Source organism: Mirounga leonina, unplaced genomic scaffold, assembly GCF_011800145.1.
Source record: "Mirounga leonina isolate KUSES-001 unplaced genomic scaffold, KU_Mleo_1.0 Mir_200, whole genome shotgun sequence".
Lineage (NCBI taxonomy): Eukaryota > Metazoa > Chordata > Mammalia > Carnivora > Phocidae > Mirounga > Mirounga leonina.
Window position 1 is genome coordinate 7,429,612 of NW_023270503.1, and position 26,469 is coordinate 7,456,080.

General features: G+C 41.0%; 1 protein-coding gene across 1 annotated transcript in view; it reads right to left on the reverse strand.

Moving 5' to 3' along the window:
• MYO1D (myosin ID) overlaps positions 1 to 26,469 on the reverse strand; it is a 358,238-nt gene that overhangs the window by 239,360 nt on the left and 92,409 nt on the right. Inside the window, exons 2-8 of the mRNA XM_035027808.1 lie at positions 17,865 to 18,073; positions 15,192 to 15,285; positions 12,903 to 13,068; positions 11,614 to 11,667; positions 10,024 to 10,119; positions 5,545 to 5,661; positions 3,458 to 3,661 (exon numbers count right to left, since the gene is read on the reverse strand). Of these exons, the coding sequence (XP_034883699.1) occupies positions 3,458 to 3,661; positions 5,545 to 5,661; positions 10,024 to 10,119; positions 11,614 to 11,667; positions 12,903 to 13,068; positions 15,192 to 15,285; positions 17,865 to 18,073 (940 nt within the window). The remainder of the gene's footprint in view (positions 1 to 3,457; positions 3,662 to 5,544; positions 5,662 to 10,023; positions 10,120 to 11,613; positions 11,668 to 12,902; positions 13,069 to 15,191; positions 15,286 to 17,864; positions 18,074 to 26,469) is intronic.

Here is a 26,469-nt window from a genome sequence, read left to right on the forward strand (position 1 = left end):
GTCAGAATGCCTAAAATTAACAAGTCAGGAAACGACAGATGTTGGCGGGGATGCGGAGAAAGGGGAACTCTCCGACACTGTTGGTGGGAATGCAAGCTGGTGCAGCCTCTCTGGAAAACAGTATGGAGGTTCCTCAAAAAGTTGAAATTAGAGCTACCATACGATCCAGCAATTGCACTACTAGGTATTTACCCCAAATATACAAATGTAGGGATCCGAAGGGGTACGTGCACCCCAATGTTTATAGCAGCAATGTCCACAATAGCCAAACTGTGGAAAGAGCCAAGATGTCCATCGACAGATGAATGGATAAAGAAGAGGTGGTATATATATACAATGGAATATTATGCAGCCATCAAAAGGAATGAGATCTTGCCATTTGCAACGACGTGGATGGAACTGGAGGGTATTATGCTGAGCGAAATAAGTCAAACAGAGAAAGACATGTATCATATGACCTCACTGATATGAGGAATTCTTGATCTCAGGAAACAAACTGAGGGTTGCTGGAGTGGGAGGTGGTGGGGGGGAGGGATGGGGTGACTGGGTGGTGGACACTGGGGAGGGTATGTGCTCTGGTAAGCGCTGTGAATTGTGCAAGACTGTTGAATCTCTGAAACAAATAATGCAATATATGTTAAGAAAGAAAAAAAAAAGTAGAAGAAGAAGAAGAATGTAGCAGGAGGGGAAGAATGAAGGGGGGGAAATCGGAGGAGTAGACGAACCATGAGAGACGATGGACTCTGAAAAACAAACTGAGGGTTCTACAGGGGAGGGGGGTGGGAGGATGGGTTAGCCTGGTGATGGGTATTGAGGAGGGCACATTCTGCATGGAGCTCTGGGTGGTATGCACAAACAATGAATCATGGAACACTATATCTAAAACTAATGATGTAATGTATGGGGATTAACATAACAATAAAAAATTAAAAAAAATAAAAAGTCGCTTCATTACTTGATTGTGAATTTCATCAAATATTAAAAAGTGGGGAACCAACAAGTTAATATCTATGTTCCAGTAAAGTTCTACGGATTCTAAAAATACAAATATTGATTGATAATGCTACATAAATATCGGAGCCGAAGACCACAGTTTGAAATTCTTAGAAAGTCAAACGCACATCCAACACCCAAGGATACGCAGAGCTAGAAGCACATGGACGAAGGCACCACACACTCACACACACTCACATCCTGATACAAGGACACTCTATGGTACCACGTCTTTAGCACACACATGGTTAGCAACTCCCTCCATCCACCCCTCTCTCCACCTGCACTTATGCACACGCACTGCCTCCTTTGCCTCCCTTTTACTCTTCGATCCAGTCCAGTCTTTGATTACCTCCCCCCGCTCCACTGAAATGGCTCATCAAAGACCCCAAGCATCTCAGTGTAGACACTTTCTTGTGTCTCTATATAGATGTCTTACTCAGACACTCAGCGTCACTCCATATGGTTTCCCACCTCTTCTTGAACTTTCTCCCCTCTGGGATTTGTGACACCACACCTCCTTAATTTTCCTCCAATTTCACTGGCTGCTCCTTCTGGGTGACCTTAGGTAAGATCTCCTCCACCTGACCTCTAAAAGGTGGAGGTCCTCTGATCCTCTTCTCTTCACTCTCTAACACCTTATGAGTCAACTCATTCGATGCTAAACAGTAGTAATGTAATACTACTCCCAAATCTATTACTCCAACGCAGACCTCTCCTCTGAGCGCCAGACTCATGTGCTTGACAGCCAACCCGACAATATTCCTAGAGGCCTCACAGCCATCTCAAACATATGTGCTGTCAGGACTCTTGATCTCCCCATCTCGAAAAACTGTTCCTACCTTACTTCTAAGGGCTCCAGAAGTGTAGGAATTTATTCATTCAACAAATATTAGCTGACCGCTTACTCTGGGCAGGTTATTGGAGATACAGTACTAAAGCAAACATATTCACGGTCTCAGTCTCCAAAAGCACAGGGAGTAGGATGAAGGAAAAACCACACACACACACACACACTCTGAAGGTGAGGTGCGTGGCATCGGAGGATAATTTAACCTGTTTGGAACTCACAAGAGGCTGGGAAGGCATCCCTGAGAAAGTGGACTGAGATGAGAAGGATGACTAAGAGCTGACGAGGCAAGAGGGGGAGAGAAAAGGGATCCAAGCAGAGGCGACAGCATGTGCAGAGGCCCTGTGGCTGGAAGGAGAAAGGGATAGAGACAACCTGCAAGGCCTGAGAGAACACTAAGGTGTTGGAATGAAGGAAGGAAACCGGAGCATGGTGTGGAATGAGGCAGGAGATGCAGGCTAGAGCCAGACCACGCTAGGAGCGATCCTTGATTTTATCGTTCCCCAAACAGGGGCTGTGGATTTTATATCTCAAACACAGCCCGTCTCAAATCATCCTCTTTTCCCCATTTCTACGCTACCTGCTGTCACCTTTGTTGGATACTGAAATATCCCCGTAACAGTCTCCCTACTTCCATCCCCACCCACAGAAGATTCACCATACTGAGCGATCGCTTTAAAAATGCAGACTCACTGTCATTGCCTCTGCTTAGAATCCTCCACTCCTCACTGCACTTGGATAAATCCAAATTCCTCTCGAGACTAAAAACCAAGCCTGGGACTTAGAAGAGTCAAAATGGAATACGCGGCCATCTAATCAACCAGCAACAAAGAAAAAGAAAACAAGGAAATGTAAACTTGGGAACATAACACATTTGCCACGCAGAGAACAGACCAAGGGTTAAAGTGATCAGCTTTTACAAACAGGCAACAAAACAGCGAGCGGCCCTGAGGAAAATGTACAAAGGACACACCAGGCGATTCCTAGAGTGGATTTAAATACCTTACAAGCATACGGAAAGATGCTCAAATCCACTGGCAAGGAAAATGAAAGTAACCACGAGGTACTCCCGTACACCCATAAAGTCAGCCCATTTAAAGTTTAAAATCAGCGTGTCCTTTGATGTGGTGAGCTCATTCCTGGGAGTCTGTCCAGTGGGAATAAGAGCACTGGTGTGTAGGGACACACGCACAGGATATGACAGCATTCTTTCTCGTGGCAGAAAAAGGAAACAGGTGAATGAATTAAGGGGAGGATGGTTACTAACTCATGGCACCATCCCCACACAGACACAGAACACAAGGGATGAGAACTCCCTCAGCTGACCTGAGTCAGTCTTCATCAAACACTGGTGGGCAAAGCAAAATGGAGGGCGGTGAGAGGGCCCGTGCAGGCGTCATTAGCTTCCCAGTTAGTCGGATTCACTCTCCTCAGAACGCTTCCTGAGAGTGATGCTCACAGTCAGGGCGTTTTATTGAGACTGTGATGGTCCAAAAGCACCACTCTGGGTTCTCAAAGCCTAAGCCCACTTTCATGGAACGTCTGGAAGCATCCTCACGGAAGTTCACTGAAACTGCATCCCCAGGCTGAAACAATGTCAGTTAGAAATCCCACCTTAGCAAGGGCATCCCTGCCGTAGCTAGCTTCCTGCTCCGTGTGCTGCTTGTCGATGATGTCACGCCCTGTGGCCACCGTCCGGTAGAGAAGGGCCTTCTCGACCACGTCCGTCTTGGTGGAGAGCAATTCTGCTATGATAGATACGACCTTGCCATTTTCAATGAGAGGCGTGTCACCATCCACCACAAATTTTAAATTTCCCTACACCAGAGAGAAAAAAACAAGACGCCATTTCCAGCAAGATTCTGAAACATTATGTCAGGGATATATTTGCCAATTAAAGATAAAATTCAAAGTGACCTTGTTTGTAGCACTGATTTTCTTAAATACATTACACGTATATAAAAAACTAGCACTTCATCCATGTTTCTTCTCTTCTCTAGACACTGATCTATCTCCTAATTTTCAGTATTTGTTTTTGACGGAGAGAGGTTTTACATTTTTTTGTAGTCGAATCTACGAATCTTTTGCTTTGGGGTTTCTTTTACTTTGGTGTCATACTTAGACCATTCCCACTCCAAAGATTTTATAAATATTCAATATTTTCTTTGAATACACAACTTTTCCCCTTACATTTAAGCTTTTAATTCAGAATTTATGTTGCTAAGTGGTGCAAAGAATCTAACTTTATTTTTTCAGATGGTCAGTTAGTTGCTCCAATACCATTCACTGAATGGCAGAGCTTTTCCTCCTGATTTGAAATGTCACCTTTAGGGGAGCCTGGGTGGTTCAGTTGGTTGAGCATCTGCCTTCAGCTCAGGTCAGGATCCTGGGGTCCTGGGATCGAGCCCTGTGTCAGGCTCCCTGCTCAGCGGGGAGTCTGCTTCTCCCTCTCCCTCTGCCCCTCGCCCCAATCATGCTCTCTTTCTCTCTCTTTCAAATAAATAAATGAAATCTTAAAATCTGAAATGTCACCGTTACTATATATTAAATTCCCCCAAGTTTCTGAGTCTATTTATATTTTACTTGTTCAATAAGCAATAAATACTTATCAACCCTCTACCAGCTGTCTAGCACATCAACCAATCTGTTGATTAATCTGATGATATATCTGAGCAACAAGTTTTAAAGTACTTTCACTTTACTATCATTTTAAATCTGGCAGAATTAGTCATGTATCCTCTCCTCTTTTCCCCCTACCCTACTACTCTTCTTTAGTACATTTTATTTGATCTTCTTACATGTTTATTGGTCCAGGTAAATTCTAGAGCCATTACGTCAACTTAAATAAAATTCCTGTTTGGATTCTGAAGGATATTGTTGCACTTTATTTATAAACTGGTTGAAAGAACGGGACAATTTATAACGTTCAAGTCTTCCTAGTTAGGAACATTTACTTATGAAAACATTTATATTGCCCTATGATATTTTTCATATAGGTCCCACCCATTTCATTAAGAGTTAAATCTTGCCACATTAAAGTGAAAGGTAAGTTTTATCCCAGATTTGAATTCATGGTGTCACTCATTTTTTCTAAGGTTACATGTTCACTATATTTTCAACGTCTATAATTATATACATAGGAATGAGAGAAATCTGACAGATGGCCCTTGACCTGAGTTTGCTATGGTGTAGTGCGGCTTGACTGGACCATAGGTTGGTCATCTTGTCTACCCAGTTGGCCACCGTGAATTGGCTGCACCTTCAGGCCAGTTGTACCACCCCTTTAGGGCTCATTTCCCAACCTGAAAAATGAGAAGGTCAGGATTCTAATTCTGATTATTTATGAGCACGCTTCAAGTGCTACTGGAAATGTATTCTGTTCAAAAGATTTTAGCTTTTACCATTGGTGGTCATATCATTACTGAATTCTTTTATCCTCAGAATGAAACAGTTCAAAATCTGACATACCAGTAAGACAATGAATTAAAGCTAAGTTTCAAAACCTACAGTGACTTCGAAAATTCCTCATAATATTATAAAATGATGGAGAGAACCACAGATACAGTAATTGCTTCAAAACGTAAGAGAAATTTTCTTTATATAAATTAGTTTTTAAATCTGCAGGGAAAAAGCAAAATCTTCAGAAAGAGCATCCTGTCTCCACAGGGAGGCAATATATTCTGAAAGGTGTCCCTACTCACCAAGTGAAGAATGGCTGCCAGAATCTTATACACTGTTTGAGTCTCCTCAGGTTTGAAACCAATTACTTTCATGGCATCAGCTACTACTTTGAATTCTGCAGCGTCGTTGATAGAAGACTGGGAATGAAAATGGAAAACTTAAGTCACTGACATTTCATATGGGCATTAAAATCTATCAATTATGAGACTACATTCGAGTTTAGCCAAGGTCTTTTGTAGTAGTCTTTTGTTGTAGTCTTTTGATGCTTTTGTAATAAGTCACTAAGTACCCAGAGAAAATAAAATTATTTTAAGAGTAGAAATATCACTCAGCACACAAAATATCCATTTGTGTGTGAGAGCCACCATCACATAAAATAGGCGTGACATACTTTTCTGGAATCTTCAATGAGGAAGCAAGTCCTGAGCTGCTTCACAGAAGCTGACTGCCACTCTGTGATGAGTGAAGAAAACATGAGATGTGATTCACAAATGGAAATACTGACCATGGGAGCTTCTCGAAGACACACGCCTGACTATTGTTGCCAATGGCTTTTTGTTCCACAATTAGTCTTGTAAAGTCTGGGAATAATACTCCCTTCTCTTGGATGGTCAGGCTTTTTACCTCACAGGTGAGGAAAAGAAGGCCCCCATCCCCCAAAGCAGAGTGGGCTGCCTCAATCATTCAGCAAGCTATTAGATATTCTGGGACTACAACCACTTTTCACAAACATTTGGTGCATCAGATCTTCTAAGTGGTTCGAGGGGGCTGCTCTAGATTGAATGTTTGTATCCCCCTAAAATTCATATGTTGAAATCTTGATATCCCCCCGCCCCCAAAAGGTGATGGAATTAGGAGGTAGGGCCTTTGGGAGGTAATTAGGTCATGAGGGTGGAGCCCTCAATAAATGGGATTAGTGCCATTGTAAGAGGCCCTAAATTCCTCATCCCTTCTGCCCTGTGAGGACATAGAGAAGGCTCCACCTATAAACCAGGAAGAAGGCCCTTACCAAATCTGCAGGTGCCTTAATCTTTGACTCCCCAGCCTCTAGAACAGTGAAAAACGAACATTTGTTGTATATAAGCCACCCCATTTATGGTATTTTTGTTGTAGTAGCCCAACTGGAACAATCAAAGATAAATCACCAGCCTCAAGGAGCTATAGCCATCAGGTTGGAAATACCAACACATCAACAGAAATTTACAGTGAAGCAATGGTAACGGCCTATCTCAAGAAAGTTTTCCCAGAGCAGCAGCTGCAGAAGGCCTGACTGATCTTTTCCTTGGTGCATTTCTCCTCTGGCAGGGACACAGAGGATCTGGCCTGACGCTCATCTTTTGAGGAGGCACATGGGAAGGGGTCCTCTGTGCCTGATGAGTACCTGTTCCTCTAGTATCCAGGACATGACAAGGCAAGTCCCTCCACCTACCTGGTTCTTTGACCTTGGGCAAGATACTTAACATCCTCGAGTCTCAGTTTCCTCATGGGTAAGATGGGCACAACAATACAGGGTTGTTGTGAAAATTGGATGAGAATTATGTAAAGCACTTCCCTAGTTCCTAGCACATAAAAAGCACTAGACAAGTATCAGATAGAACTATTATTATAAACTGCAACTGTGCTGAAATTGCATAAAAACTAGACAGAAAGTCTAAATGTCCTACTGTGGGGAACTATTGGCTGCTAGAACACTGATTTGTTCACCTCTCTCCAAGTATACTTGTCCTTCAGGACTGGTCTACCCCGCAGCCTCAGGAGGCAAATCTTCATGGGCAGAAACTATCATGGTGATCCTCCCATTACCAAGGGACTGACCAGCCATGGGCTTGTGATGCTGTTCTGGTCAAAAAGACATGAGGTTTCCCTAGTTACAAAGGGACATGAGCCAGGATCATATCCTCTGCCTATGACTTCTGGAACTGCAGCTGCCATTTTGGGGCCATGAGGAAAATCAGCCTAAGCACACAAGTCAAATCCAGTGAGGATGGGAGAGTTTTAAGTTGGAGAAACAAACAACATCTGGGTCCCTACCAACACTGTGATGGCATTAAATTAACTCTGGAACTGTCCCATCTCAGGGCTTCTCTGAGTTACATGAGATAAATTAAAATTTCTTATTGTTTTGGAAGACTTTCATTTGGTTTTATCTTCCCCTTCAACCCAAAGTATCTTTTTTTTTTTTTTTTAAGATTTTATTTATTTATTCATGAGAGACAGAGGCAGAGGGAGAAGCAGGCTCCCCGCGGAGCAGGGAGCCCGATGCGGGACTCGATCCCAGGACTCTGGGATCATGACCTGAGCCGAAGGCAGACGCTTAACCGACTGAGCCACCCAGGCGTCCCAAACCCAAAGTATCTTAATTGTACACTCTTTCCTATATTTTTAGGATAATTAAGTAAAATTGTGATACACAGTATAATACTTTATAGTTATTAAAATCATTCTATTAACATATTTGTTAATGGGAAGATATTAATAAATAGTCATTTAATAAAAGCAAATTTATTTCATCAGAGTTTATTGCATGATTTCATTTATAAATATATATACATAGAGACACCTGGCTGGCTCAGTCAGAGCAGCATGTGATTCTTGATCTCCGGTTCATGAGTTTGAGCCCCACAGTGGGTGTAGAGATTACTTAAAAATAAAATCTTAAAAAAAAATAAAATAAATTTTCATACCATCATCAATAACTATCTCTGGAAGGTAAGCTTTAGTATATTTTTTCTTTTCTTCTGGTATATCTTTATTTAGGTTCTGACTATGATCACACATTATGTCTTTTTTTTTTTTATAAGAGAGAAAAACAAAGGAGGCAGGGAGAAAGAAATGGGAACTGGATGAAAGAAAACCAAAGTTACATTTAGCTTCAGGCAAAGGCTAAATGTTCATTTAATACTTGCTTTCTGTGGCAGTGCTACATGATCGGGCCAAAAGTAATTTGGTCAGTAAGACAATTTGATTAAAGAGGAACATTTCTGGTCATTGGCTTTTTAAGTGCTGGTTTCACAATCCCTTCTGCATCTCTGAGCACTGTTGGCCTACTCTCAGCTCAAGTGCTGCCCTCTATTGTCTTGTTTTCAATTAATTTTCACCCAGACATCCTACTCTGAGATGATTGTAAAAGTAAAACAAAACAAAACAAAAAAAACCCATGCAACTTGAATGTCAAACAATGGAAAATTAATCGGGAAAGCCTAAATATCATTTATTTCTATGCACGGCAATAAAAATACAGCTAATCAGGTAATGCATGTATAATTCGCTTTAGATAAATAATAGAAATAAAAAAGGAAACACCTCCCACATCTTAAATTTTTTTTTTTTTAAGATTTTATTTATTTATTTAACAGAGAGAGAATGAGAGAGAGAGCACATGAGAGGGGGGAGGGTCAGAGGGAGAAGCAGGCTCCCTGCCGAGCAGGGAGCCCAATGCGGGACTCGATCCAGGGACTCCAGGATCATGACCTGAGCCGAAGGCAGTCGCCCAACCAACTGAGCCACCCAGGCGCCCCACCTCCCACATCTTAGATCCTTTTCCTTTCTTTCCTTTTACAAATTCTTTTATTTCTCCCCTGACTACAAAAGCAATGCATTTTTTTTTTATTACAAAACAAATTTAAAACATGGAAAAGTACAAGAACACAGATACCTGTAATCTCAGCCATTCAGAATCAGTAATTAAAACCTACCCTCCGTATCTTATTTTATGTATTTATGTACCTTGCTCTGACAAAGTAGGATAATATTGTAATTACCAGTTTATAGTCTACCATCAACAGACTACTATATTATTAGGATGAGCTGTAAAGTGACTAGCAGAACACTAATTAGAAATAAAAGAGCAGTCTACAGCCATACCACCCTGAACGCGCCCGATCTCGTCTGATCTCGGAAGCTAAGCAGGGTCAGGCCTGGTTAGTACTTGGATGGGAGAAATAAAAGAGCAGAAAAGCATCTGCATATGGGAGTGCAAAAGGCCCACATGCAAGTGAAGGGAAAAAAACTTAAAATTTGAAGGCTGAATAGAAATGCTCCAGGGTCACAAAACTATTTCCAGGATATGTCAAAATCAGTACTTGAAAAAATAGTAAATGGAGGAGATCTTTGATACTCATTTTCAACCAGGGTGCTTTTAAAGTTCCTTCTGTCTCCCCAACTTGCCTGTGGCCAAACCATATGGCATCTTTCTCTGAGGTGGATTTCCTAGTCATATCAATATTTTTACAGTGTCAAAAGGAATAGGATTAAAAATTGAAAAAAACCCACAAGAGAGAAACTTCATTTCCGTCAGATGGCAATGAAACACAGAAATGGTTATTAAGTGAAGTTGTTGAAGTGAAGTTGCAGTCAGTCTCTGTCCCTGAGAATTTAAAAACCAGAATGGAAGAAAAGAGTCACTCATTTGCTTAAAGGCAGCAGGCTGGACCAGAGAATTACTTAACGTCCCCTCCGGTTTTTTGTCTGATTCTGTATCTCAGAGAGGAAGCCCTTACCTTTAATTGAGCGCCTACATGGATATAGTTGTAGGATGACAGGGATTTCTGGAGATGTAGAGAGCATAGCATCTGCTCTGAACCTCCCTGAAGTAGCTGAAAAAATATTTAATTAGAAATAAATTGGCAAAATACACGCTGAGCCAAGTATATCAAATATTATAACAATGGTAATCTTGCTTTTACTATGGTCATTTGTTAAACAGGAGCTTATGCATTGTGGTGTTCACTTGCTTAGTGGCCTCATTATCCAGACAAGATAGAGTTGTGTTTCAGAATTCAGAAAAAGTCAATATTGCTGTGGAAGTAAGAGGTATCAGCAGGCAGTCACATGCTGAATCACACTGGAAACAAATAGCCTTTCCTCGTCAATCTCTGTCAGGAAAGGAACACCACTGGATACCCACGACTGAAGGGTTGAACAAAGACAAATTTTAACACATTCATCCAAGTAGGAAAAACACTGGGAAGAGCGTATGGGTTCTAGACATGAAAAGAACTCTTCTATATTCGGTAGAAAAACAGTTTAAGGAAAACATGGTGAATTGTCAACAAAAACACGAATACAATATGGATGCGTAGCCCTTATTTATAGAACATACCTTTGGAAGGCACTACGTTTAAATTTTCTACATTAAACTGTATGCTTTGTTTTACTTAAAAGGTATAATTATCAGATTTTCGAAAGTGATCTTTTAAAACTAAATATACCAGAACTTGTATATACAAATGAGCACTGTCTGTTAAAACAGTTACCTAGAAAAGATTAAACCCGGCTGAATTGTATTCAACTTATGCTGACACTGCTCATCCCCTGCAGAGACTGTCTCCATATGGAAATCAATCTTACTGATTTATAGTTTTACTTTTAAAAAATCCCAAACAGCATTGCTTCATTTGATCACCCACTTAATTTCTTAGCACTGGTTCATGTTACTTGGGGCTTTAAAAATTTTAATTATGTATCATACTTAAATACATTAAATACATACATCTCTGAGCACAGACTTGTTAACAGAAAGGCTACTTTAAAAGATTCTGCCTTTGACTCTAAAAGCATTCTCAAAAGAGGTATCAATTTTTTTTCTAAGCAATCACAGCTTTGATGGGATAAAGACGACAATTCTCCCTTGAATTCATAATTGTTTTAAGTAATCATATTGCTTTATAGCCACCATGAGCAAAATAAACTGGAGCTGTATTCCTGTCTCTGGGCTCCCAAATACGGGAACAGCTTCAATTCAAAATAAAACACAATTAATTTAACATATCCAGAATTTACCATTTCAAAAACTTTTACAGATATTAAACTGTTCTCTACGTTGCCAAAAAATGGAGGTGATGCTCAACCAAGGCAGTCAAGTCATCTGGTGGGTTAACCACCTGCTAGCTCTTTATAATAATCATGCTCATCAAATATCTGAAGCAGCACGTGGGCTACGGTGTGTGCATGCATGTACACATGTGTAATGTGTCCTGGGCCAATGGAGGCAAAGGAGGCACAGGACAGGGGAGAGTCCCAACATAAAATATTCATTCCCGGTACAACTGGGCCAATGATGGATTACCTGCACAGCAGCGGATACTAACCTGATAAAAAGAATGAAAGCTTCTTTCTCCTGGCTGTTGCACAATCACTCGAGACTAAAAAAAAAACAAAAAACAAAAAACACCACATTAAATCATTAATCTGAGAATGCAGATTTCAGGAAAACAAAGTGCAAGTCAAGTTCTCAGGAAATCGCCTATCAATAGTGCATTTAAATGTCCTAAAGACCCCATAGATTACCCACCTAAAACTAGGCCTCCTCTGTGGGGTTTTCTGTGCAACTTTTAATATTCTTTTTACTGCTTAAAACAGAATTCCCTAAACTTTATGACAATGAAGCTTTTTTTTTTTTTTAACCTGGAGCCTAGAGACGGGATTTTTAGGGGGAAGAGGATTGGACGTGGTAGAACAGGAAAGGATGTTCAGGGTCCCCAGGGTCTGCTGGCATTTCAAAGAGCAATGCCTTATGTCCTGCAGGAAAATCAGTTGAGCAAGACCAGTCTATGGAGGCCCCTGCCTTAGATGGCCCCCGAAAGCCTGCTGTGAGAGGTCTCACACTGTACGTTCATTCGGAGGGGTCCTTCTGAGGGACTCTGCATGTAAAGTGAAGCCACGAAACATTTTGGAAAAAAACTGATAACACCAGGCATTTCCAGTCCTTTTGTAACTGACACTGATAAAAACCCTTATTTCCTTAATGGTCTGACATCGATTTAACAAACAGAAATAGATTTTGCTGTGTTACACTGTCATAAAGGACGCTATGAACACACAGAAACCAGAAGAAAATGAGATTCAGGTTCATTAAAATAAATATACATGGAAGTATCAAGTCAGTGTGTTGTATACCTTAAATGTGCGTGGTGTCAAATATCAATTATATCTCACTTAAAAAAGGAGAGTTCTATGGGCATAATTCTGTGAAAAGAGCATCAATGGGTGGGCTGGCTTTTCTGCGATGTGTTCAGGACAACAGCAGGAAAACATATGGGCAATGGTGATGTGTCAAAAGAGTAGAACTGATTAGTCCTAGATTGTGTTTTGGTCAAATCTTACCCAGAAGTTGGCATGCATTCACATCCACTCCCACTCCTGGCCACACACACACACCTAAATCCTTATCTACGAAGCCCAAACTTTTTCCACCGTGATATTGTAGGAGCTAAGAAGAAGAGCATCTTGTCACAGAAAAGGAACTGAGGAGCAGGAAGGGAGGGAGAATAGGATTTAAAACTACTTTTAAGTAATTTAAAAAATTCTATACACATGATTAGGTTTAAAAAAAAATTCAGCACTGGAAAACATTACCCTCAGAAATTAAGCATTTTACCTTCTCCAATAAGTAGTTATTGATATGTCCACCAATAGGATCTCCCTTGAAATCAAAGTTGATATCCATATATTTTCCAAACCTACTTGAGTTGTCGTTACGGTTGGTTTTGGCATTTCCGAAAGCTTCCAAGACACAGTTAGACTTAAGCAACATATTCTTCACTCTTTGGCACAGATAAATGAAAGTCATTATAAAAAGTTTAGAGGCTGGGCCTTTTAGAAAAACCAGGTTTTGTTAAAGCACATCCAAACATTTATACAAAGATGCTGACTGCAGCATTGTTTGCAGTATTAAAACAAACCCTAAATGTCCACTAGTAGGGTTGGGTAAAAAAACTTTTTTCCTAGTATAGGATGCATTGACAGAGAAAGAGGTCCAGAATAAACTAATGAATGAGAAATTAGGTTGCAAAATAACATGTGTTGCAGGGTCTTTGTGGGTCTGTGCATGTGTCCACATGAGTGTGTGTGGGCAGGCACATAGGTCAATAACTACTTAAAAATCGGGAAAGGCTAGTACATTTCACTATAGGGACCTAGCTTGACAGGGTATGTACAGTGGGATTTCGGGGGATTTCCACCTTGGACAAAATGCTGTAATTTTTAGTTTTTAAGTGAACATGTTTTATTGACAAAGAAAAATCTTAAAAAGATGTGTTCTGAAAAGAAAGAATGGGTGACACATTCATTCCTTATTCAATGAATGCTAACTTTCTATAGCACAGTCTCTCCCAATGGATACTTTTTAACTTTCTGCTTGTCCTTAAGTCTTTGTTTTTATTTCCCTGGCAAAACTCCTCTAGCATGGCCACACCTGCAGGAATCACACTGGCCATTGAAATAAACTAATGTAGCAGATCCTCTATGACTCTAAGTCACCCCATAACACTGCCAGCTTCTCTCCTCCCACATGAAAGTATACTTTTAAAATGTGGGGAGGGGGGATTGCACACTTATGGTAAACAAAGGCAACCATCTTTAAAACTATAGTAAGATATGCCCATGAAACACTAGTCAATGTACACATGCCTGACTCTACTATACCAACTGGCTTTAGAAATAAAGTTAGTTCGGGCGCCTGAGTGGCTCAGTTGGTTAAGCGACTGCCTTTGGCTCAGGTCATGATCCTGGAGTCCCTGGATCGAGTCCCGCATCGGGCTCCCTGCTCCGCAGGGAGGCTGCTTCTCCCTCTGACCCTCCCCCCTCTCATGTGCTCTCTCTCTCATTCTCTCTGCCTCAGATAAATAAATAAAATGTTTAAAAAAAAAAAAAAAAGAAATAAAGTTAGTTCTCCCGAGCTTCTACAGAAATTCAGATAACTGACTCATATTCGTGTCTTCATCATAGGAGATTGCAAATTCAGAATCAGAAGTGGGGATGTGTCACAGTCAAGAAAAAGGCCTCTTTGACCTCCAGCCCAGTTATGTAGAAATGAGGAAAGCCCTGGAAGGGTGAGTCTAGTCTACACCGCCTTCTTTCGTACCAACCCTGCATCCTTTCTTTTCTAGTCATAAACTGAAGGCTGAGATGTGCATGCGGAGGGGACTCTTCGGAAAACAAATACTGAGCTTCACACTAGCAACTCTGAAAATCTTTTTTTCTCTCAAAAAGTGCACACCATAGAAGAAAGTTAAGTCATGTTACTTTATCGCCACATTTCTTTCTTAAAACAAAAACAAAAACAAAAAAACCCCCATCCATTCGTTCCTTACAAATGGATTAAGAAAATACTATGTGGCGCTCAGTGCTAAAAGCCGGGTCCCGCAGACAGCGCCCAGTAGTCTGCATCCTTGTCATACGCTGACAGCAGCCTGGCATGAAACTTAGAAAGAAAAAGCAATCATTCTTAGTGTTTCTAATATCAGGAGTTTGGGCTGTGACAGTGCAATTCAGGGAAGGCATGGATCTGCATCCCGGAGCCCCCTTTCCCTCCAGGAACCCAGGGCTCCTCAGAAGACAGCATAACAAAGACAACTTGAACAATGACATCTGCCCGTGGGAAGACCTTAGCTGAGCACCTGTGACGCCGAAGGCAGCAGTTACAGGTGGAGTGGGGAAACTTCCAACTCTTGCAGCATTACCTCATTTCCTATTTAGGTAAAGCTTACCAAGCAGTATTTCTCTACGAAGAAGCGAATATAGAAATAGGGTGACACAGATCAAAGGGCAGAGATAGTATTTAATCATCAACAAATGCTGGCTCCGTATCCGAGCTTCAGCCCTGGCAAGTGTGTGTAGAAAGTGAAGCCCCAAAGAGAGCATCTCCCCATCTTCGTACCGCCCTTACCTCTCCACCTCGGCTCTCTGGCTGGGGTTGGTGATGGCCGCGATGTACTGCATAATGTACTTACTGGCTTCCGTCTTACCCGCACCACTCTCCCCTGCAGGAAAAGTTGTGCAAGGCTTAACACTGTCACTGAAACCAACAGTAAGCTGACTTGTAACAGAATAGTTGCAAATTTTGATGTTATTTACTTAAAATTATTTATGTTACATCACTTTTTTTTTATGAGTGATTTCCTCCCATCTTGATACAGTCTAGGTTCTAACAGCCCTGAAAATGCTGAGAAAAAAATAAGCCTATTATAGAAGTAAAATAACAAACAGATTACAAGTTAAGATGTACTAAGTAGAAAATATCAAGGGATAAAATGGGGTAAATGAATTCCTGAGACCAGAGTCTTGGTGCTTGGCAGTGACTTTTAAGCACAGCAGAAACAAAACAAGCTAGTGACTCAAACACTGGCCATGGCTAAGTTCATATAACTTTTTTTTTTTTAAGATTTTATTTATTTATTTGACAGAGAGAGGCACAGCAAGAGAGGGAACACAAGCAGGGACGGGGAGAGGGAGAAGCATGCTTTCCGCTGAGCAGGGAGCCCGATGCAGCGTTCGATCCCGGGACCCTGGGACCATGACCTGAGCCAAAGGCAGACGCTTAATGACTGAGCCACCCAGCCGTCCCAGTTCATATAACCTTATGCTCTACAGCAAATTTCTTTTCATCTTAACAAGGATGAAATATTCCTTCCAAAAATTAAAGTCAGAGCAATTTTAGTGAAAATAAAACCAAACCAAACAGCAAGCTCCAGACATGGCATCACAGGAAAAGCAGGACAACTGGTATAAGATGAGCAGAAGGGATCAGTTTAGAACGAGCTACCCCAATTTTTAAGTGTGTATGCCTTCTGACCCCCAAATTCCACTTGTAGAAATTTATACTACAGAAACAGTAAAAATACTAATGGGATCAAATAATAATTATTATTATAATCTTTAAAGACTTAAGGAGTATTTCTGCAGACTATACTGTGTGTCACAGCTGAACCCTGCAAATAACATGCCTGTCAGTAGAGGACTGGGCAGATAAAGGATTCAACTATTCAATGGAATATTGCACAGGTGTTAGACAGTCCCCCACTTCTATAGGCATGCTAATGAAAAGATGTCCACTCTGCGGGGCACCTGGGTGACTCAGTCGGTTAAGTGTCTGCCTTCGGCTCAGGTCATGATCTCAGGGTCCTGGGATTGAGCCCTGCATCGGGCTCCCTGCTCAGCAGGGAGTCTGCTTCTCCCTCTCCCTCTGCCTCTCCCCTGACTTGTGCTCTCTCTCTCAAACAAATAAAATCTTTAAAGAAAAAAAGAAAAAAAGAAAGAAAGAAAAGATGTCCACTCCATAGTGTTAAACAGAAAAACAAGTTACATAATAGCAGTTATAACATAATTCTGTAACACAGTTACACATTTATAATATAATTTAATATGCATGTATGACTATGTGTTATACACACAGAAAAATGTATAAAAAGGATAAACACTAAATTCACAGCTGTTACTGCTAGAGTTTTGGGAGTAACAAGGTATTCAAAGGGGAGAGACTTTTTGCTTTTACTTTGTATGCTTAAATGATTGATTACTCCCTCCCTCCTTTTATAATCAGGTAGTATTGCTTTCATAATTGAATATAATGTAGTCCTAGGATATGATTCTCCAATACTAAGTTATTATAACTCCTCTGACCCTTAATATTCTCATCTATAAAGTAGAAACACAACTGTCTTAGCACTCAGAATTGTTTTGATAACCAAAATGGAATAAGGGTCATAAAAGCAGTTTTACAAGTATAAAGCCCCTAATGCAGATGTGAGGTATTATTAGCACCAAAATACATTCCCACAGTGTGGGAGAGGCCATCCGGGGTCAGCGGGCAGATGCTTTCCCTATCCCCAATTCACACTACACGAGATTCCGCGAAGAGCTCAGCTCCAGCTCCCGGGCACACAGGGTCTATCACCTGTCTCCCTGCTCCGTAGGCTCTGAAGCTCCAGCCTCCAGCTGGGACAGCCCATTTCTGGTCCCCATGCCTGGATGGCCCGTGACACTAACTCCCACTTGCCAATCTGACTTTGAGTTGTACCTGAGGATTTCATTTTCTTCCTTTCATTCTGCTGTTATTTAAAATAACCTTTGTGGGGCACTTGGGTGGCTCAGTCGGTTGAGCGTCTGCCTTTGGCTCAGGTCATGATCTCAGGGTCCTGGGATCGAGCCCCACATAGGGCTCTCTGCTCAGTGGTGAGTCTGCTTCTCCCTCTGCCTGCCTCTCTCCCTCTCCCTGCCTCTCTCCCTCTCTTTCTCTGACAGATAAATAAATAAAAATCTTTTAAAAAAATAACCTTTGTTACATTTTATCCAGTACTTTTCTGTCCTTGAGACAGGAGGAAGAATCTTTCATGATCAGAAGTACATCCACATGTAACATGGATTTATAAATGAACCAAGACTAGACATCCGTCAGAAATGATCTGGTGTTCACTGAAAATTTTTTTCTCCTATAAAACTGCTTATGTTTCTAACTTCAAAAAAAAAAAAAAAAAGATCTATTTAACAGTTTGGATCCTTGAGTACCTAATAAGTTAAATGCATTTTGACCTTGAAAGTACAGGGGATCCCCTCTGAATACCTGATATCACAATACAAGTGTCTTTTGAGCGCCTCTTCATAGCTTTGTAAGCAGCATCAGCAATTGCAAAAAGATGAGGAGGTCTCTCATACAGCTCACGTCCTTTATACTGCTCGATTGTGTCTCTCCCATAGATGTTCAAAGACTTGTAAGGATTCACAGAGACAACAACTTCTCCAATGAATGTGTAGATGCGCCCTTTTTCAAATCTGTACAGAAGCAAAAGAAACAGAAGAGTAGCTGTGGTTATATAGAAATGCTCTCTTCCCTAAGAGTCTCATTTCTAAGAAGATCCAAGTGTCCCAGGAACAGTTTCTGAACTGACATTTCATTGATTCTGAATTTAATTTTAGAGACAATGCTTAAGGTTGTGCCCCTTTAGATGCTGCTGGTAGAAAAGACCAGTAGGAGTTAAAAGCCAAGAAAGAAGAAAGAATGTAATTTGGGGGAGGCTGGATATTCCCTATTTCCAAATACAAAAGGACCAGAAGGGGCTCTACACTAAGAGCTCTACTAAGAAAAGAAATAGAAGTTAAAGCAGGTCTTGTAATCTACTTAGCCAGATTTGCGATTATAAAGACAACTGTCCCAATACATTTCTTTTGTTCTCCTTCTTGAAACCACACTAAAATGTCAGTAAAGGAGTGAGAATGCTAAAATTCATAACAGAGAGAAGGGCAGAGGAGATGCTTTTGGCACACATCAAATTCATTATTTTAAGCGATTGCCTAAAATTTCACGGTATAGATTATCATTCTTTATTCAATCATGCCCCTTCCTTCCTGCTATTATCAATAATACTGTAGAAAATACTCCTGACACATAATCTTACAAATCAATGCTTTCATTTCTGTGGGAAAGCTGGTTGAAAGGTATGTGTATTTTTAAAAGTATTTATAACATGATCGCACCTTTTTACCATAAAACGCTAGCATGCTGCCCCACAGATGATTTGGCTATCTAACTGCACATAGATATATTTGACAAATGATTACACAAGCATGGAAAAATATGGAAGACCACTTGTTATGTTTTATGTACCCTTTTATACATACAACAGGGTGATGAGGAGGAAGGCCATGTGGGTGGATGGAAGGAAGCCACAGGAACAAAGGAAAAAAAAAAAAAAAACCCACCACAACCTGGCATATATGATGTGACTGCAACTGCACAAAATTATGTGTCTATATTTACAAAGAAAAAATTTAAATATAAAATTTAGAAAACCTGTTATCTATTCACCCTATATATATTAACTGACACATAGACATCCATCAACCAGGCCAACACCCAAATGGAGGTTTCTACACAAGCTGTTGCCAACACACGCCCCCTGCTGAAAGGCACAGGTAGACACAGTTTGTATCTGAGAATGAAGGGAGTGCCGAGACGGGCAAAATGCTCATCCACAGACAGCAACCGTGCCTCAAAGCACTCCTGCTTAGGACCAGTGCAGGACCTTCAACTTCCTTCACAATGGAATGAAGGCTGTTGGCTATAATTAGGAGTAGAAACAAGCAGATGCTGATAATGTCAACAATAAATTAAAGCCAAGATTTTTATTAATTAGTGTATATTTAAATAAAAGCTATTAATAACCACTTTAAGGTTGTCTTGTGCATTTTTCTACTATGGTTTTCCTATGAATCCCCCCTCATTGTTGGACACAGAGTTTATATGGTGGTTAAAAGCCTGGACTCTGGGGTCCTCTACATCTGGGTCTGAATGCTCACACTGCAAATATAATAGCTGTGAGACTTTGTGAAAGCTACCTCACCTCCATATGTTTCAGATTCATCTGTAAAATGGAGATAATTATACCCCTCTCTCCCTCTGGCATTGAGTAAGTACTTAAAAAAAAAGGGCAATTAATCTTAAGCTTCCAATTATGCTCTGCATGAAAAATATTTTTAATAAACGCTTTTAATGTGTGGTGATTAACATAACAATAAAAAATTTAAAAACAACACAATTTAAAAAAACGCTTTTATTTTATATTAACATTGCTACTTAAATCACAGCAATCCCTACACATGAGGAATTAATTCAATGATCATAATCTGATTCCCTGACTCAGCTGTTAATCAACAAACAAGTCAAAAGCAAAATGTCTACATAACTCATGTTCAAACACCCACACAAATAATAAAAAGCTAAGGTTCACTACCCAAGTCATTCTGGCTTAACCAAATTTGCAGGACACGCTCAACAGCTGTCTTCAAGGATAAGAATTAAAAGAACATGATTCTTTAGTTTTAGAAACAATGTCCAACCAGGAAAAAAAATAAAGAAGAATGTTAGGGAAAAAAAAGATTACCTCACAAGGCTGGAACTCTGTGAACTAAGACACAGCAAATAGCATCTGAGATCAGAATGCTGGTCTAAGACTCCAGGTATGCCTAATGATGAAATTCCATTTTATTTCAAATAGAATATTTTGCTTATCAAAACTTCTAGACATCATGTTTGTAAAACACAATTAAAATACATGTATAAAACATTAAATCCAAAACTGTTAGTGTGAAGATAGTGGCAAAGGGTCAACAAAATATAGTATTAAATACAATACTTCGGTAATTTATAAAATGTTAGAAACTTGTTTGAAACTCTGGTTATCACAGACGAAGCTTTCAATTTGGTTAAGGCTTAAAATCACCGCGAGATGGCGCCAGTATACACTTTAACACCAATGCAGTATTCCAGTTTGCTTTTGGAAAGCCTTGGGTTAAGAAGTTAGCACTCAGGTAATGTAGTCACCTGCTTGGTATGCCTCCGTAAGGAACTACTGTTAATTATTCTCAACGATAAATAGGGTGATGCCATCTCTTACAAAAGACCAAGGAAGGCATTTTTATGCCTTCTTTGTGAAAAGCTTTTATGACAAACTTTTATAATGCATTCTTCAAACATTTATTCAATATCTATTATGTGCCAGACACCAGGCCTGACTCTGGGAATTAAAAAATGAATAAACAGCAGGGAAGTATTGCAAATAAATAATAACAATATAGGTAAGATAATATAAATAAATAAATAAATAAATAAATAAATAAATAAATAAATAAATACAAACAATACAGGTAAGATAATAAAGGCATGCACTGTGTTGGCAAAGATGATCACAACACACCCCTTCCCAAGAGGAACCTAAAGAGTACGCAAAGTCCAGAGCAAAGCCCACGAGGCCTTTTGTGCCCTGTCCTCCATATTTCCTTTCACTTGGCTCTCCTAACTAACCACGACACATAGACCTATCAAACCCTCCCTATTCCCCCTCTCTGTCTCAGTCACTCCTGCTGTTATATTAATGAGCTACTTAGAGTACCCAAGGTTTGTTACAGTTCATGGTTTGGCCATGGGGTTTATTCTGCCTACAATACCCTCTCACCACCTAGTCTCTTCTTCACCCATCTGCTCAGCCCATTCTCACTCTTTTCAAAAGCCTAAGCCTCAGCTCCTCCAGGAAGCCACTCTTGATACCCCCATTTCCGACACTGACATTTTGGTCTTCGCTCTGTTCAGATTTGTTTTTTCTTTAGAACTTCCAAAATACTTAAAATAGCTTAACAGCGACTGATTTTTAAAACTGGATTTCTTGGGGCGCCTGGGTGGCTCGGTTGGTTGAGCATCTGAATCTTGATTTCGGCTCTGGTCATGATCTCAGAGTTGTGAGATCGAGCCCTGCAATGGCTCATGCTAGGTGTGGAGCCTGCTGAGGATTCTCTCTCTCCCTCTGCTCTCCCCCACCCACTGTTCATACACACTCACTCTTTCCCTTTCTTAAAAAAAAACCCAAAGAACAACAAAACCTCAATTTCTTTAAGAAGTTTAAAGATAATTACTGAATGGGCCAGGTATTTTCACTGGCTTCTAAATGAAACAAAAAGGTTCTAAAAGTTTTTTTTAAGTTTATTTATTTTTTAAATTTTACTTATTTATTTTACAGAGCGAGCACAAGCAGGGGAAGCAGCAGGCAGAGGGAGAGGGAGAAGCAGGCTCCCCGCAGACCTAGGGAGCCCCACACAGGGCTTGATTCCAGGACCCCAGGACCACAACCTGAGCCGAAGGCAGACACTCAGCTGACTGAGCCACCCAGGTGCCCCAAGTTTATTTATTTTTTAGTAATCTCTACATCCAACGTGGGGCTCAAACTCACAACCCAAGATCAAGAGTTGCCTGTTCTTCTGCCTGAGCCAGCCAGGGGCCCCTAAAACATGTTTGAACTAATGAGTAGCCATGGAGATGATGTAAACGTAATGCCTTTGGAGGAAAACAGTCTTGTACAGGAATTCTGGAACATTTTTTTTTTAAAAAAATAGTTCCATTAATTTGCACATCATTTATACAAAAGATAAGGTACAACAGGAAGTCGAGATGTTCGGGGCTCCTTCACATCAGTCATGGGCACAACCGTACAGAGAAGTATGACCCTGGGGAGTGGGGGGTGTATACATCAACTGATCCTACAGATAATGAAGTGCTAGCTGTGGACTAAGGTGAGCTCGACAGGAACTTCGGCGTGAAGGCAGAACCACGTGGCAAGACTGGAAGAACAGGAGGGAGGCTGGCCTTCCTAGAGCAGAAAGCCTTTGTCAGGGAATGTAAGGCAACAGCTGGGTAAGTAGGAGGGAGTTGGATTCTACTGCTGTGAAAGGCTCTGAAAGCCAGGCTGGGGAGGTTTAAATTCGACGTGACTGGAAATAAGGAATCAGGGAAGACTGTTCTAGCTAAAGAGGTCAATAAGGCCGAGAACGGCAGCAGAAAGGAGAGAAAGGAAAATGTGAGTTACTTCAAAGGGAAATTGGACAGAATCCGAACACTTACTGTACATGAAGGGCAAAAATATATTTAACTTTGAGCTGGGTGGAGGAGAAGAGGGAATTTACTTCAGACGATGAGATTTCAGAGGTACCCTCGAGGCTTCCAAGGTCGGTTCACCCACTAACAGAATTCAGTGTTGTCCTTGGCTGACTACTTAAACAACATGAAATCAATTACAATCAGGAGGAAAATTCTCTGTGAATAGTATACTAAGTATTCAAGAGAATCTTCATTCATGAGTAAATATTACTTATTTCATGAGAACGTACGCTTTCAGATAAGAGCTGCTTAATCACATTGATTTGGCCTGTTTTCCTTCCCTCTTCAATGTACATGAAATCCTGAGTTGCTGGGAACATTCATATTGCCCAGGAAACGTGTCCACCAGCACAAGCCATCTCTCTGCCTTCTACTATCTCCTCAAGCAACTCCAGCCTGCTGCCCAAAGCTAGTTCCCAATGACACTGCTGAATCCCCTGGCTGATTCTCTGTCTTCACCTTACTTGGTGTCTCAGCAGCCTTTGATACTGACTCTTGCTTCCTCAACACACTCTTCTCATGGCTTCTGTGGGGCCACCTTCTCTGAGTTTTCCTCCTCCATCTCCTTTGCTAGCCCCTCCTTTTCTCATGATCTCTAAACACTCAGGTTTTCTAGGGTTGGGTCCTGGATCAACTTCAAATACCACCTAAGGGACTCCCATTTAAGGAGGATAGAGTATAGTTATCTTGGCCGGATTGTACCCTCTGAAAATCATCAAGAACAACAAAACAAACAAAGCCAGAAAACATTACCTACTAGGAAACAAAAACCCAGCCACGACTCTGACACATGATCTATGAAGGATGATTGGAAGTGCCACAAGAAGTCGACATAGTTGAGGGAGGTCGCTAAGAGAGAAGAAGCACCTTTGCAAATGCCAGGCCCTGGAGCAGAATTCTCCAGAAGCAGGCCGTTCAATGTTACAGAAAAAAGTAGGCAAAGAAACTGACAGACAAAGGGCAGATCAAGAATACCCACGAAGGGTGCCTGGGTGGCTCAGTTGGTTAAGCGACTGCCTTTGGCTCAGGTCATGATCCTGGAGTCCCGGGATCGAGTCCCGCATCGGGCTCCCTGCTCGGCAGGGAGTCTGCTTCTCCCTCTGACCCTCCCCCCTCTCATGTACTCACTCTCTCTCATTCTCTCTCTCTCAAATAAATGAAATATTAAAAAAAAAAAAGAATACCCACGAAAAATAAGTATGTCATGAAGGAGAAAAATTATGGTAAAATATTTCTGCACGAAAGCAAAGAATGTAAAGAAAATATATCCCATTAAACCAAGAGATCAAAGAAAACACCATTTAAAAATAGAGAAATCATGTTTCAAACCATTTTTTGGAAAAGGAGACGGGAAACCAGAAGAGCTCAAGGAAACAGAAGAGGAGAAAACCTCACAGAAATGAAGGCTACACTAACAGACAGGAGAATGGGCATGGACACTGCCAGACACAGGGGCGAGAAGAAAAGGTGGAGAAAAGTGAGCAAAACAACGTGGAAAAACAAAGTTGAAGCAGAAAGAAGGAAAGTACAGAAGAAGGAGATAACAGAGATCACATGACAGGTGTTCCTGAAGACTTTGGTATGATAATGGTGAGCTTTCAAAACAGCCAACAAAGATGCCAATAATGTATGTCAATAGACAGTGTCAGAAAACAGACCAGGCCCCTGGGAAAACAAAGACCACAGATCATTAGCACCATGGCTTGAACTGTGGCCTCCCCTCAGAAAAGATACGTTGAAGTCCTAATCCCTGGTACCCGTGAAAGTGTCCTTATTTAGAAACAGGGCTTTGCAGATGGAATCAAGATGAAGTCATCAGAGTGGGCCCAAATCCAACATGACTGGGTTATGAGAAGAGGAAAGCGCCATGTGATGACACAGGCAGAGAGATGCAAGCCAAGGCCACTCCCAGAAGCTGGGAAGAGGCTAGGAAGGATGTCTCTCCTACCGGTTTCAGACACAGCATGGCCCTTGACTTGGGACTTCTAGCCTTCAGAACTGTGAGATAAGAAGTGTCTCATCTTTTAAGCCACTCGGTTTGTGGTATTTTGTTATAGCAACTCTAGGAAACGAATACAACTAGTTATACCGAAATAAATTCCATGAAAATGGCCCGATTTCACTTACATTTAAAGAAATGCAAATCAAGGGCGCCTGGGTGGCTCAGTTGGTTAAGCAACTGCCTTCGGCTCAGGTCATGATCCTGGAGTCCCAGGATCGAGTCCCACATCGGGCTCCCTGCTCAGCGGGGGGTCTGCTTCTCCCTCTGACCCTCTTCCCTCTCGTGCTCTCTGTCTCTCATTCTCTCTCTCAAATAAATAAAATCTTAAAAAAAAAAATTAAAAAAAAAAAAAAAAGAAATGCAAATCAAACCAACAATATGGCACAATTTTCTCCAGGTCGAGAATGTAGTGAACAGCGTCAGCAAGAATACGAGGTCACAGGTGTCTTCCCTGTCGCAGGTATCATCTTCATTGGCATGACTTCCTTTTAATCCATTCTCCATAAAATATAAATCTAAATGCTCATTCCTGGGCGCCTGGGTGGCTCAGTTGGTTAAGCGACTGCCTTCGGCTCAGGTCATGATCCTGGAGTCCCGGGATCGAGTCCCGCATCGGGCTCCCTGCTCGGCAGGGAGTCTGCTTCTCCCTCTGACCCTTCTCTGTCTCTCTCTCTCTGTCTCAAATAAATAAATAAATAAAATCTTTAAAAAAATAAAAAAAAATAAATGCTCATTCCTATCCTTAAATCTTTTCAGTGGGAAGCCTTAATGTGAGGCCAATCTGACATCCAGATGTTGGCTTATCTCATGCCAACTACTCCTGATGACTGTGCTCTGGCCAAGAATAAAACAAGATCTGTCCCCACCTAAACTGCCCTGTCCACCAGCATCCCATGCTTGTTCCCTCTATGGTAGTTACCACAAGAAGTTTCTTGTTTGTTTTCTGTCTGTCTCCAGAGGAGTACAGACCATATTTACCTGAACAAGGTAAAATTGCTTTATCTTCAGCATGCAATATAGTGCCTGGAACTTAAAGGAGCTGGTTAAATATTTGAGGAATCAAAAAAATGAAGGGATGAAGGAATGAGTCCCCTTAGCCCACCTCCGTTCTCTCAGCAAATGGTTTGCATCCCATTTATGGAGAAAATTCAGGCCATCGAGTGTGTAAGACTTTAAATCACCTACCATCATTACCATTTAAAAAAAGATTTATGTACTTAATTTCACTTTTCTTATTTCCTTATGAGTCAAGCTTGGGAGGTGGGGAGATTAAGTACAGCACGATATCACCTAGTTTTTAATGGGCCATATCCCTATGTTCTACCAGAAAAGAACCTTTCCTTTCACATGGGCAGCTTCGCGTAATCTAGATACAAATAGTAACTTATATTCCAGGAAAATGTAATTAAAATAGAATCTACTCTGACTCACCCTCCGAGACAGGTTTTTCACTGTTAGGGAAGGAAGTTGCAAAGTGTTGGGAGGGTTGACTTGGAACTGGAGGTATCAGTTTGAACTTGGCGTATGTGGTGGGGCATAGGGAAGGGAAAGGGAGAGGGAGAGAGAGATGTATGTGCACACATTTCCTAGCTCTGTCTTCTGAGGGAGCTTAGAAGCAATGACACCCAGACATTGGCTTGTATTCTTTTCTTTTTTTTTTTTAAGATTTTATTTATTTATTTGAGAGAGAGAATGAGAGAGAGCACATGAGAGGGGGGAAGGCCAGAGGGAGAAGCAGACTCC